Consider the following 12768-nt stretch of genomic DNA (forward strand, 5'->3'; position numbering starts at 1 on the left):
CCTCCACAGAACGGATTTTAGCAGATGAAGAGAAACCATTATTTGGACACTTATCTTGCAGACAGGTACGATGTGCCGACCAGCTAAGGCTAAAGCACTGAGGGATAAGTAGAGATAGTGAAGTGGTTATCTTATTTTGGGTCCCCTGAAGTTTTAGAAAAATAGCCATCTATTACAAAATAACCACCTGTTATAGATTATTAATATGTGTCACCTCCACAATTTCAGCAAAGCAAGGAATTTTCCAAAGGGCTTAATTTTCATTAAACAGCGTGAAGGAATGAGGTTTGCTTTTGTTTGCCCCTTTGTTTACTGTACTTGCTTGCAACTGTGGTTATGTCCTCTTCCAGGATGACTGCCTTACTTCATTGACGAGATTTGCAGCTGCACACTGGGCAGTTTCTTCACTCTCGGCAGTACAGGGTCACTTTGGCAGGCTTTTCTCATGTAAGTTCAAGATCACGGTGATTCTTCTCAATTTCAGAATTATGACAGAGAAACCAAACTTGAAGAAAAGCTTGTGCGTTCTTAAATAACATTTTGGATCCATAATTATGAAATTCTACTCAATATGGATCCAGAGTAGATTCCAGTGTATAGTTAGCAGAGTAAAAACTTAAACTCGTTTCAAGAGTCCCCAAAAATAGACCAGAGGCAATTATATTTCATCCAGCAGAGCTTTACTGCTACTAAAGGCAAATGAGCTTAATGGTCACAAATCCATTACATTCGGGATTGGCACTTTCCATAAGAAATCCAGTTGCAGCTGGCTTAACTTAAACTTACAATAACTTATAATAAGTGTAAAGCTTAACACTATATACAGAACACCACACCAGAAGGAAGAGAAATAGAAAGAGAAAGTGAAGCCTAGGCTCCTTCTGGCCTTACGTTTATAGTCAGCATGACCCTTGACAGAAGACAGAACAGAACCAGTTTAAGCCATCTGTACTCAGTTTCTCTGAAGGAATAACCCAAACGTCATGAACCTTCTGCTTGTTTCTTTCACACAGAGAAGCTTCCAGAACCCTCTTGAATTAATTAGAATAGGAAAGATCTCTACACATCAGATCAATACTTTCTGCACTAAGAAATGCCAACTGACAAGATAGGCTTCCCCTCAATCAGCATGTTGCTGATTTAAATTGCATCAGACCATTAGTCCACCTATCCAAGGACAGTGTCTAACCCACCTGGCTGATAGTCTTCCAAGTGGAGGTGCTGTGTCTTCCTGAGACAAAGCATTATTGTCCATAGCTGAGTGTTTCTTCATGGTAACTGTGGTCCATATTTTGAAAGTTTCATCCACCGAAGGTAATACTGGGGACTTGAGTAATAGCCATTGATTTCTGAGTGTGACTTAGGTGTATTATCACCCACTAAATCTACGTCAGACTCAGCAATGCTACTCTGAAGCTCAGGTGCCATTAGATAGGTTAGAAAACAGTCTACAGTTTCAGAAATTAAATGTAGAATAATAAAATTCTGACATCAGTAACCATTTTGTATTTTAAATATCCAGCGCTGGTGCCTAATGAAAAAAGTGGGAATCTTGCTTGCATTCTTGATATCGACATGTTTCATTTATTGGTAAGTACCTTTATAAATTCTGACAGTGCTGCAATCCTGTATGCCATATATCATTAGCTTAACTTTTGGAAAGAAAGTCCTGCGCACTGGAAATAATGTCTAGCAAAATATTTTTATGAAATACAGCAGAAAAGAAAGGTTGCAGGTCAGAGTCTCGCAACAGGAAGTAAATACTTGATGTATGAGTGACTTTTCCTTTGGTTTACTGAAGTAGTGGGTCAGTAGTTAACATTCAGAGTCAGCCCTGTTTGTTGCTTTATGTAAGGATGCTGAATTGATGGCTTTGCGGGATTGGGTTAAGCAGATGTAAATGGGGAATGGATGAGAGAATTCAATCGTTCTGTCTCTTATAGATTTCCCCCTTGTCTACAGGTGTGCTTGGTGCTCTCTTTCCCTGCTGTACACAGTCAGGATTTTTCAGGAGTTAGTCTTGGTACTGGAGATATTCATATCTTCCACCTTGTTACTATGGCACATATTGTACAAATAATGCTTACCTCATCCACAGGTAATGTGTTCTGTTTAAAGTTATTCTGATTTGTGCATGAAGGGAAACTGGAGAAGGGAAGAGAAATAATTATGGCTTCTTGGGCAAAATAATGGTTAACCGTGAAGCAGGTGTATATTGGGATAGTTGCAGTTATGCTTTATGAAACGAAAAGCATTGCTCCAGTGCAACTTTTTGTTAATGCTACTATGTTCTTGGTATATAGATTTAGCAAGTTTTCAAATTGCACAAGGTTCTCTGGTGAAGCATCCACAACTGTGGTCACTACAATTAGGTTTAGACTTACTTTGTTCACTTTTTCAGAAGAAAATGGCATGGACCAAGAAAATCCTACTGGTGAAGAAGAAGCAGTTCTTGCTTTGCATAAATGTATTGGCCGGTATGCAGGAAGGTAAAATCATAATTTTTGGTGCAGCCTTTCCATACATTGTTCTACTTCACTTACCTTCTCCAAGCTTATTATATGTGGAAGCTCATTTCTTATTCCCCAGAGGTGGAGCCACATGGAGAAAACTCTCTGCTGGCTATTTCAGATAAGCTCTGATGAGCAGGCAGTCTTTCAGGTGTTCTGGTCTTTCAGGTGTTCTGGTTTAGGGCTTGAAAGAACCCAATATTGGGCTCGAACCCACGACGCCCAAGATTGAGAGTCTCATGTTCTACCAAATGAGCTCAGGGCTAGCTCAGTGACATGATGCTGCTTTACATGTATAATGTAGATGGGGCCTTAGTTACTGTGGGGTTATTAAAGATGTGGGGGTAGCCCTGGAACTGAATAGGCAATAGTGTTTTGACTTCGAATCTACTTTAAAATACAATGAAGTCAGAAGTTTTGGGGTGGAATCCAATTGGTGCCCTTGCACTCTTTTCACCCAGTGAAAGCTTTCACTAATGGAAAATAAAGGAATATTATTATTATATTGCTGATTTTCCTGTATCACCTCGACTCCACAGCACCCCTAAAACAGCTCCACAGAATTTGGAGACATTCCAGAACAGGGCCCTGCTATCCCATTAGCAAAGGCATCCGCTGAATAAATAGTCATTCTGTGAGCACAAGGCCACCAGTTGGATCACACCCTTTATTTCCCTGCCGGGGCACTTAATTGATGAAATGCAAAATCAATTAAATGTTTGTGGCATTTTGTGTAACTTTTAATATTGATTTCACAAAAAATCTATATCTGTTTTTATTCTTAGTGCCTTCAAAGAAATGTCCTCTGGATGGCATCTATGGAGAAGTATAAAAGCTGGGATCATGCCTTTTCTGAGGTGCTCTGCTATGTTCTTCCACTATTTAAATGGTGTTCCAGTACCACCAGAATTGCAAGGTATAAAATCAGTTAGCCACTTTGAAGCAATAATGTGAATGGCTGGTGAAGTGTAATTTTAAACACTAAAGAATGAATTGCAGCTTTGTATATTCAGTATTATAACTAATTTGTCTTGAAAATGGAAGTGAGGTGTAATGTGATTTTATAGACAGTGCAGTAGTAGATAATTAAATTTTGGATAGCTTACACTTGTGAACAAAATATGCATTAAATAAGGGACAAAAATGAAAAACAATAACCTTGCAGAATTACCATACCAGGTGTAAAGAGCTAAATATAAACTAAAGTGGCTCAAATCCAGAGAACATTAATTGTGCTTAAGTGCCATTAAAATAAATAGCTTGTCATGACTAATTTTATGTCCCATTAATTTCAAGGGGACTTCAGTTGGGCTTTGCATGTGGGCCTATTAGTTTTCCCTTGGTTGTTGCTATATTTCGCTAATTCAGTTAATCTCATTGGAAATATGGGTACTTTTACCTGCACATCTTACAATATGATACATATCCTCTACCAACAATCCCCTTGCACATTCTACATAGGACAGACAGGTCAGCTTCTGCACAGAGCCTCTATGCAAACCATTGGAGGGAATTTTCAATCACAAAATAGTCTGTAACCAACCTTAAGGTGATCATGCTGGAAAAGGGAAACTGCAATATGAAACCGCTGAATCACAACAATGTATATACCTGTAACTCAGGATGTCATTTAATGCATCTCTTTGAGGTCTGCCCCCCCCCCAGCAGTATATAAATTTTATGAACTGAATAAATAAAAGCATCTAGCGACGCAAACTGTAGTCCATGAAAGCTTATTCCCTCTTAAATGTTAGTCTATTGCAGCACAAAGCATAACTATTTTTGTGGAACCTTAAAGACTGCAAAATGGCTACTTCTCCGGAAATTATACACATGCGTACATGTGTGTTTGGGGATTTCCTTACAGATGATTGATTCATCTAACCATCATCATCATATATCTTTCTTTTTTCTCTCTCCCGTTGCAGTCAGCGGGGCAAACCAGTTTGAACATTTATGTAGCTATCTCTCTTTGCCAAACAACCTCGTTTGCCTTTTTCAAGAAAACAGCAAAATTACAGATACGCTAGTTGAAAGGTAGGAACGATATTTATTATTTCAATTTAAATAAATATACAGTGGAAAAACACCTTTTTTTTGTAGAGCGTTTATATCAGATGACAGAACTAGCAGTGGAGACAACCTGATAGTTAAACATTATAAATCACTGTGCCAGCAGACACATGCTTATTTAAAATAGTGCAGGGCAGCAATTGCACTGTCCTGTGCTGTTACAGGCAAATGTGAGTATTTTGCATCACACAGCTATAAGGATTGGTACTACCTCATTGCACTGAGGTATAGTTCCCAAATGCAAGATCTTGGAGATAGCTATCATTCTAATGGTGGCATACAGCTGTTGCAAGATTTTGTGATGGGATTGCAATAGACAGCCTATACCACAGATAGATCTCCTCCCCAACCCCCAATATGTGAAATCTGCTGCTGCTGTTGGAATGCTAAAAGCTGTTTTTGAGAAATTTCACAGCATTAAGAGTATTTAAATTACAACGGGTTTGATCCAGAGATGCCCTTTCGCAAATGGAAATTCTGGATGCAGGATCTGGAATCATGTACTTCTCAGTTGGCTCCTACAAGAATGAACCCTAACCTTCCCCCCCTTTCCATTAACAGCTGGTGTAATAATGATGAAGTAAAAAGATACCTGCAAGGTCAGAGACAAGCCATAAGGTAAGTAAGAGAAAACCAGCAGGAGGGAAAGATTCAGGGGTGTGTAAGACATGCTGCTCACCCCTGTTTTATCTGTGAATGGGGCAGACTGCAAGTCTGCCACATCCCTTTTGGCCTTTAGTTGGAGTTTGTTCATAGGCTGTGTGGGTAGCCCATCCTCCCCCTACCCTGCTTCTTACATTGTAGGTCCAGTTAGCCTAATTAGCTGTTTTCTTAAAAGGGAGTGTATAAATCCATGATGGAGTTTCTAGTGCTAGAGAAAGGGGATTGCATACAGTGATGCTGTCCTTGAAAGAAGCCTACCAATGTGGGAACATGGTCGGAAAAGTTCATCAGCTGAATGAGCAGACAAGTATCAGTCCCATTGCTGCTTCCCTCTTCCTAATAGTTACCATACCTTCCTATTGCTCTTTTCTACTGCATGCCTCTGTTTGCTATCTCATTTACATCTTTCCAGTGTTTTTGTTGCCTGTCCTGATGCAGATAATGACAGATTGAAATTGAAGCCCGATTGAAATAAGGCCAGGTCATTCATTTCTGCCAAGCATGTTTGAATGTGGGCAGCCACCACCTTCTCAAGCCCCTTGCCCAGGAAGGAGATATTTGTGACTGGGCAGTAGTTGTCGCATACCCTTGCGTCTAGGGAAGGTAGTCTTCAGGCGTGGCTGTATCACCACCTCCTTCAGAGCAGCAGGAACTGCCCCCTCCTACAAAAAGGCAAGGGTCACCCAAGCTGATCTCACTAAGCTTGTAGTTAAAGGTCTTTCAATAATAAAAAGTCAATACTACATTATAGCTTAACAGTGAATCCAAATGTACAGTAATAGATCAAACTGTATACATACCGAAGCCAAGTTTGAAATGTATTAATGTGTATTATTGGTTCGTTTCATTTTAGCTACCCGCGAGAATCTAACAAATTAATAGACCTTCCCGATGATTACAGTAGCCTCATCAATCAAGCTTCTAACTTTTCGTAAGTCTTATGAGATTCCTTATGACCACCTTGATTTTTATTGAAATAATTCTGAAACCAGGCTGCAGCTCAGCGACAGGGTATATAACCTTTGCAGTCCTTGGCATCTTCAGTTGAAGGGGTTCTTAAAGTTTTGGAAAAGTTGAAAGTTTTATTAAAACTTTCATGAATGCTTTGTTCAGCTCACTTTCTGTATCCTTAAAAATACTAAACACATTTTACACGTTTTTAAACTTTCAAAATAAAGGCTTGGGCCCAAATGTGCTCTCCGTGGGCAAAAGGGGATTTCTCGATTTGTTGTGAAAGAACACAAATAGTGCTTTATCTTCTGCTCTTGCTTATGTGATGTGCATTGTTGCTTAGCTTCTCCCCCCTCCATGAGCAAAAAGGCATTTCGGCTCACAAGAGGCATCTCCCTGTGCCCCAACTCCAGTCTCTTCCCATTCTCCCTCCCTGCTGCATCCTGTCCTGTTTCAGAGGTTCTTCCATACTCAAGGATAAGCTTTTGTGAGGAGGGGAAGTGATGACAGCAGGAAGCAGTTAGGAGAAGGGAGTTAGAAAATATCATTGCCTGAGTGAAGTTCCATTCACTCGTCTTTGGATCCAAGACATGAACTAAATGGAGTATATTATAATAGTCACAGTGAAACTTACCCAAGTAGATAAGATAATGTGATATTAAATATAAATGTCACATCTTTTTGTTCCTTACAAAGGTGTCCGAAGTCAGGTGGTGATAAAAGTAGAGCACCAACGTTGTGCCTTGTATGTGGGACCATGTTGTGTTCTCAGAGCTACTGTTGTCAAACAGAGCTGGAAGGAGAAGACGTAGGAGCCTGTACTGCACATACGTTTATCTGTGGCTCTGGAGTAGGAATTTTTCTCAGGTAAGAGGGTGGTTGCACTTGAATAGTTCCAATGGATAGTCACACCTCTCCCACAGCGAGAGGAGACTTAAGTTGTAGGATTTGTTTTTAGTAATAATAAGGTAATATATTAAATATATCCCGCCCATCTGCCTGGGTTTCCCCAGCCACTCTGGGCGGCTCCCAACAGAGTATTATAAAAGTCAGATAGTTGTTTATTTCCTTGACATCTGGTGGGAGGGCATTCCACAGGGCGGGCACCACTACCGAGAAGGCCCTCTGCCTGGTTTCCTGTAACTTGGCTTCTCACAGTGAGCGAACCATGAGAATGCCCTCAGAACTGGACCTCAGTGTCCAGGCAGAACGATGGAGGTGCAAACGCTCCTTCAGGTATACTTGGCCGAGGCCATTTAGGGCTTTAAAGGTCAGCACCAACACTTTGAATTGTAGGTCTTTCAGGACCAGTGTAATAGTAATAATAATTTATTTTATTCCCACCCTCTCTGGCCGAGGCTGGGCTCAGAGTGGATAACATCATAAAAACAACACAATACGCCTAAAAACAGACATCAGTTAATTAAAATACATCTTAGAATTAATTCAGACAAGTTAAAATCTGGGCAGGTGGCAATTATCAGGTTGTAACTGAGAGAGGTTGATACTTGCCAGGGCCAACTGTTTCCACTGATCATACAAGGACCTGTGAGCGGGTTGGGGGCCTCCTTCAGGCTTGTTTTATACAAAGGAAAGTAAATCAAACTGCATCCTGCCCAAAGGCCTGGCGGAACGGCTCCGTCTTGCAGGCCCTGCGGAAAGATGTCAAATCCCGCAGGGCCCTGGTCTCTTGTAGGAAAGCGTTCCACCAGGCTGGAGCCACAGCCTAAAAGGCCCTGGCTCTAGTCAAAGCCAGTCTAATTTCCCTGGGGCCCGGGATCTTCAAGGTGTTGTTAGCAGTTGTTATGTGGTCTTGGCCGCTCCCAGTCACCAGTCTAGCTGCCACATTCTGGATTAGTTGCAGTTTCCATGTCACCTTCAAAGGTAGCCCCACATAGAGCACATTGCAATAGTCCAAGCGGGAGATAATCAGAGCATTCACTCTGGCAAGACAGTCCGCAGGCAAATAGGGTCTCAGCTGGTGTACCAGATGGAGCTGGTAGGCAGCTGCCCTGGACACAGAATTGACCTGCGCATTCACTCTGCACTCATCTCACGCAGCTGCTCATTGAGGAGGCACAGGCTGTGGTTCTGTGAAAATGCCTCATTTCTTCTGCTTGTGATGAACTTTAACCTCTAATTGCTGGTGGGATTATTGATTTAAGAGACATACGGAGTTACATTAACCAGGACGTCCTCTTTTGTGTGATCTTTTCAGAGTACGGGAGTGTCAAGTGCTATTCTTAGCTGGAAAAACAAAGGGCTGCTTCTATGCTCCTCCTTACCTTGATGACTATGGAGAAACGGATCAGGGACTCAGGTAGCTTTCCGTATTCTGTGTTGTATTTGTTTTGATTGTTTCCAAAAAACAAAACAAACAACCTATGTTGCCAGAACTAAGGAAAAACACCGTGATGGTGAACCCCATGAAACCATCAATAAAGTTATATTAATTTTCAAAGTTAATCGCAGTTCTGTGAAATAGACCCATTTCACAAAAATGGACTTCCATGAGGTCATTTAAATTGTTACTAGTTAATAAGGATGGCCACTGTTGCCATAGCTTCTAGATGTCAGGTGCATATGGAAATATAATTTCTAGAGTTGAATCCGGTAGTGTGAAGTCACTGCAAGTTTTGAACAAAAAGTTAAGCATCCAGTCAGTGAATCCTGTTGCAGGATGCCCTTCAAACTGAAGCTTGAGGGCACTGCTTAATGTGCAGGTGTTGATAATATCATGTGGGAGCATCATGGAAACTCTACGCTGGCTAAACTCTACAGCAAGGGTAGCCAACATTGTGCCCTCCAGATGTTGTTGGACTACAGTTCCCATGATCCATGGCCATTGACCATATTGGCTGGGGCTGGTGCAAGCTTCAATCTACCCGTGCTCTACATTATTATTATTATTATTATTATTATTATTATTATTAAATGTACCAGAACCTTTTGTCTTATGGTGCCAGCCTCATGGGAACTGGGCAAGTCTTATTTGGTGTTTGGCCCGCAAAATGTGTAGTTTGGGGAACAACGAAAGTCTGAAGAAGCATAGATTTCCCCAAGGATTAAGTACCAGTTGCATATGAGAAGCTAATTGGAATTAGGAAAAAAGCATCAATCTCTGCCTGCCTCATCTAGTTGGGATAAAGAAGACTTAACATTCTATATACCACATCTCGAGTATTCAAACTGCTTCATGTACATTATCTAATTCAGATGCGGACAGACTTCTGGCTTGTGGGATCTGCTTTGGGGTTGTTTTGTTTTTTGAAACCCCAAGATCCACCAGCCAGAGCCAAGTGCAAAAGACATACATACACTTAAATATTTCTGGGCCCTTCTGATCACTCAGAGACCTACCTTTTGCTGAACTAAGTAATCTTTACAATCAGCCTTGTAAGGTCGAGCAATACTTCAGATGGTCATGGGCATATGAGGGAATAGATGAAACCCCAAGGTGTCAGCAAGGTGATGCTTAATGGATGTGGATATGATGAGGAATGCCTGGCTGGTGACTTGCATTTCTGGCCTCTTAGTGACATCAACTTTCAGCATGTGTCCAGGCCATTGGGAGGAGGTGAGCTTTACTGAGCTTTGCTGTTATGAGCCTTTTTCTCCGATAGCTTTTAGTCACCTGCTTCCATAAAGTGCTGCTGCTGGTGGTTTTCATTATTGTTTTTTTTAAAAAAATGTGTTTATTTTTCTTGGATTTATTGTTTGCCTAATTGTTTCAGCCCTGAGACCAGGGCATGCTTATAAACGTTGCAAACAAATGGTTTTATTTATTTATGTTTACATGCAAGATAGCATTTGGAACTTGGGATATTTCATGTTCTTATAGTTGTTTTTTCATGGACTTTTCTACCCTAGACGAGGGAATCCTTTACATCTGTGCAGAGAGCGATTTAAAAAGATCCAAAAACTCTGGCAGCAACACAGCATTACGGAGGAAATAGGACACGCACAAGAAGCAAATCAAACATTAGTAGGAATCGACTGGCAACATTTATAACTAATTCCTTTCTGAAGACTGGAACCTCATGGTCATCCTTTTATAATCCAGCAAAATTTGTCAGCCGGAAGGAGGAATAGGAAACAAAGGATTGAAGTAATAAAGAGAAGAGTCTAGTTCTTTTATTGACTTTTCCATGTTTGTATATTTCCTGGTTTCCATAACCATGTAAACTTTTCTGTTTAGCAGATTTGATCAATAGTATTATTTGCACTGCTTCTTTCGTACACAACCTTTTGATTTCTATAACTTGGGCTACTGAATTTAACATTTCTATTACAAAAGTAGCCCTCTCCTTGGAGTATGAAACTTTTTGGATAAGAGGAGGAAAAACTCTGCTGAAATGGCAACTTAGCACAATGTTTAAGTGGTATGTTCACCCTTTTGTAGTAAATCTGAGCCATTTTGCATTTTAGGACTTAAAACTTGTAATGGAATGAAATAGGGGTGCAAAAAAATGTAGCAATGGGTTTATCTATAGGAGTGCAGAAGAACACTCATTGTATCTAAAATGACTTTGTAATCTGAAGCCTTGAAGGGCTATTTTGCCTTTGTCTTTCTCCTTCTTAAAAGAGAACACTTTAATAAGGAAAACTAACTTAAAGATCTTCTTTTTTTGAAATATTGCGCTCTTTAGAATTATTGTGTGAATTGTGATATTGACATAGTGGGCAAAAACAGAACGCTGTTGTCCATTCTGTGATTGATAACCTCCTATGTTTAGAAGGTTGACATTCTGCTTAGTTGATTTGAGATATTGAGTAACATCACCCATCAGAGAAGTCATGCAAAAATTAATTTGGTGTCAGATTGAATAGGAAGAAAATAAGAATTTTATTTCATTTCATTTCATTTACATTTGTTGATTACCAGCCTTCAAGGTTCAGGATCCTTTCCCCTTTTTAAAGTTCCAAGATAAAAACATAGAAGGCAAAGTGAGAACCAAGGACAGCCCCCCTCCCACCACATGAATTTCCTTTAATTTGCACCGCCATCTACATCTATTTGAACTTGGCTGGCGTTCTGTAAAGAAGTTTGTCTATAGTATATTTTGTAAGTATATTGAAATAACTGCACAGATTTTGCACATGGGTGCCTGAAGGCAGTGAATTTTCTAAATATACATTGGGGCCTCAAATAAAACCATATAAAATAACATTATACTTTCTCTAGAGGTTTCATTCTCTCTGTCCCTTCCAAATAGCATCCTTTTAAAATAAATAGCTATAATCTGTAATCTTAGTTCTGATAACTCTTGGGATTTTTCCTGGCTTTCATCTTCAGTTCAGAGATGGCATCCCACGAACAGCCAGTATACTAGCAATTAGTCTAAGTTTGGGTTTTTTCGGTGATCTAACACATCAAGTAGTGTTTACAGCAGTCTTCTATAGGCTCAGAATAGTGAATACATAGGACACAAATTCAAAGCTATACCAGTTCGGCTTCCTTTTCTTAGGGAGAATAACTTTTGACAGGACAGGCGTCCATCTGATCAGTCTTCCTACACGTGTTTGCTAGTAGTTCCTGAGCCTCTCCTTCTTTGCTGAGTGTTGTGTAACTAGCAAGAAAATATTCAGTCTTCATTTTCCCTTTGATTAGGTTGTGAATAAAGCTATTTGCTGTGCATGTTACACTTAATGTACTAGTTCTGCTCTGATACTGTTTCTTTGGGATTTTTAAAAAAACAAACTTGCTTTAAGAGGCATTTAGTAGCAATGCATTTAGATTCTCAGTCTCCCATGCTCCCCTTTTATGGGTGCATAAAACAGAAAAATAGGATCTGCTGCCATTTAACTGACAAGTTTCTATGTAAAGTAAATATTGAGAGAATAAGGTCTTTTCCCCTCAGGTACTCTAGTCCAAGATGGCAGTCAAATGGGTTGATGGAATTATGACTCTATGACATAGGAAAAGTGTATAAATTTATCCTGGTTTTTTGTAGGATTGCTCATTCTTCAACAACCCATTTTCTTCTCTGACTTTTTTCCTTTTGCATGTATTTATGTTCATTGTAGAAATGTTTATATAACAAGCTTTCAGTATCAGGGAATTAATACCTGTAATAACTTTCATATCTGTGGACAACTTGTAAAAATTCAAATGTATCATATGTATAAAAAGTATAAAAATAAATGCTTTAGGTGTTGACATTCGATTGATGTGTAAACCTGTTGATTTGATTTTTTTTAAGGTGTGCCGAATGTTTTGAGTTACTAGCTTTTGTGTTTTAAGATTAATAGCCTGGATCAACAACATCTCTTTCTGCATTCAAACATCTGAGTTCAAGCATCTTGTCAGCATTTTAGCAAATTAGTATTACACAGCAAAGCACAGAAGAAAGCCTCCACACAGTGCAGGACTACTACTCAGGAGAAGTGAAGACTCCTTTCCCAAGATCATTAAAGGGTCTGGAAACCAAGCCTTATGAGGAATGCTTGAAGGAGCTGGGTTGTTTAGCCTATTTGCAAGCAGTGTTAAAAATTAGTCGTGACGCGTGGCGCTGTGGGTTAAACCACAGAGCCTAGGACTTGCCGATCAGAAGGTCGGCGGTTCGAATCC

At 40.0% G+C, this 12768-nt stretch overlaps 1 protein-coding gene across 3 annotated transcripts in view; it reads left to right on the plus strand.

Annotated features, from left to right (window-relative positions):
• The window catches only part of UBR2 (ubiquitin protein ligase E3 component n-recognin 2), a 55341-nt gene extending 42977 nt beyond the window's left edge, over positions 1–12364 (plus strand). For all 3 annotated transcript variants that reach the window (XR_014523524.1, XM_083494035.1, XM_083494034.1), the window contains exons 36-47: positions 10–65; positions 351–447; positions 1523–1590; positions 1963–2098; positions 2402–2489; positions 3296–3426; positions 4439–4547; positions 5145–5201; positions 6100–6177; positions 6894–7064; positions 8416–8517; positions 10068–12364. Coding sequence is in view for 2 of the 3 variants with exons in the window: in XM_083494035.1 (XP_083350161.1) it covers positions 10–65; positions 351–447; positions 1523–1590; positions 1963–2098; positions 2402–2489; positions 3296–3426; positions 4439–4547; positions 5145–5201; positions 6100–6177; positions 6894–7064; positions 8416–8517; positions 10068–10209 (1235 nt within the window). In the remaining variant the exon portion in view is untranslated. The remainder of the gene's footprint in view (positions 1–9; positions 66–350; positions 448–1522; positions 1591–1962; positions 2099–2401; positions 2490–3295; positions 3427–4438; positions 4548–5144; positions 5202–6099; positions 6178–6893; positions 7065–8415; positions 8518–10067) is intronic.
• Positions 12365–12768: the final 404 nt, after the last annotated feature.

The sequence above is a fragment of the Podarcis liolepis genome (genome assembly GCF_965112155.1).
Source record: "Podarcis liolepis genome assembly, chromosome: 3".
Classification (NCBI taxonomy): Eukaryota; Metazoa; Chordata; class Lepidosauria; order Squamata; family Lacertidae; genus Podarcis; species Podarcis liolepis.